General features: G+C 47.2%; 1 protein-coding gene across 1 annotated transcript in view; it reads left to right on the top strand.

Annotated features, from left to right (window-relative positions):
* Positions 1–1,748, top strand: part of TBC1D2B (TBC1 domain family, member 2B) — a 115,155-nt gene that overhangs the window by 111,550 nt on the left and 1,857 nt on the right. The window contains exon 12 of the mRNA XM_006870896.1: positions 1,244–1,365. Within this exon, the coding sequence (XP_006870958.1) occupies positions 1,244–1,365 (122 nt within the window). The remainder of the gene's footprint in view (positions 1–1,243; positions 1,366–1,748) is intronic.

Below are 1,748 nucleotides of genomic sequence, written 5' to 3' on the forward strand. Positions count from 1 at the left end.
GGCCAGACAGTTGTCTTCCAAATTTCTTGCTCCTGGTCATCTGTAAATTGTGGGTGGTTGCATTATTCCCCTTGTATGGTGAGGAGATGGAGGCTCAGAGATCCCAGAGGCCGGGGACCCAGAGACACACTCCCAGCCTTGCTGCCCACACACCTCCCACCCCCAGTCTGTTGTCTGTTCTTCCCCTTTTTGAAGTGTTTGAATAGGTAATACATTTACATGACAAAAGTTCAAGTCCTACTGCTGAGTGTACACAGTGGGAAGGAGCTCTCTTTCTCCCTCCCTGGCTTACCTGGTTGCTCTTCTCAGTGTTTCGCTTAACCTTCTATGTGTGTATCTGATCCAAACTTATTTTTGCTCAAGTTGATATCTTGGTGCTAGAATCTGTTTTTGAAATGCTGGTTTAAATCTATGTGTGTATCAGCCCCATGGTGACACTTAGACCATTTCCAATGTCTTGTCTTCAGACCGCTGCAGTGACTACTTTCCTAGTTACAAGGAGGCTTCAACAAGTTTGTGGGAAAATGGAGTGAAAAGATAATGGAATTTTTCCAAACTCTTTGAAGCCCCCTTGTATGTCTTTGTAGACATGTGTGAGCGCCACCTGTAGGTTTAGTCTGGGAAGTGCTGGCCCACGAGGCGGGATGGAAAAGGAGGGTAACTGTTGAACCCTGACAGGCGCGCCAGGCCACCCACACCCCTTTGTTCCTGGAACTTGCAAGACCATGAGGAGTTTGAGTCCTCTAGCCTCAAACACAAACACAAATCAGGAAAAAATCGATTCTCTCTCTCTCTTCTTATTCAGAAGTCACAACAATTTGCCTCTCATTCGATTTGCCTCTGGAACTTTGTCAGGGTTCCAAAATCAAAAATCTCGGCTTTTGATTATATTTGAAAAGGATTTCTAATTCCTTATGCTTTCCTGACTAGAAATGTTAGCTGTATGTGGACGGATTCTGTAACTGCTTTTCTGTATGGACACAGTTTGATTTTAGCTGCAGGGTTGCAAAAACCCCAGAGAATTTGTTTTTTGTTTTTGTTTTATCTGTGATAAAAGCAGGCCCGGGGAGGCGTGGGCTATCTTGTCCCAGCCAATGGAGATGAATGTTGTCTCAGGTCAAGTCCCTGCCCCAGGTAGGGCCCTGCCAGCTGCATGTCGACCAGGTACAGCCACAGTCCCAGAGCCCAGGCAGCATTCGTCTTGATGTGTCTCTGCTGACAGATTGTCCTGTCCATTCCACAGGTTATATTCCGCTTTGCTCTGGCACTTTTTAAATACAAGGAAGAGGAGATCCTGAAATTGCAAGACTCGATGTCCATCTTTAAGTATCTCCGTTACTTCACGCGCACGATCCTAGATGCTAGGTGAGTCTCTCCGGGAACTCGTAGGCATGCAGGAGAGTCACATTCTGACTTCCACCTGCTTCAGAGCAGCTGCCTTCAAAGGTACAGCCAGCCAGGGTGTGTCTCATGTGACAACACCAACCAGAAAAAGGACTGGGGGACCTGTGAGCAGCAGGGAGCTTTCATAGACTGATGCTGCTATGGGCCACCATCGAATCATTTCTGACTCACAGTGACCCTGGATAGCGTTTCCGAGGCTGTAGATTTTTACGGGAGCAGAAAGCCTCATCTTTCTCCCGAGGAGTAGCTGGTGGATTCATACTGATGACCTTGCATTTAGCAGCCCACCGTGTAACCCGCTACGCTACCAGGGGTCTTTCTAAAGACTTGTTGTTGTTGTTGTT

Source organism: Chrysochloris asiatica, unplaced genomic scaffold (genome assembly GCF_000296735.1).
Source record: "Chrysochloris asiatica unplaced genomic scaffold, ChrAsi1.0 scaffold00156, whole genome shotgun sequence".
NCBI lineage: Eukaryota > Metazoa > Chordata > Mammalia > Afrosoricida > Chrysochloridae > Chrysochloris > Chrysochloris asiatica.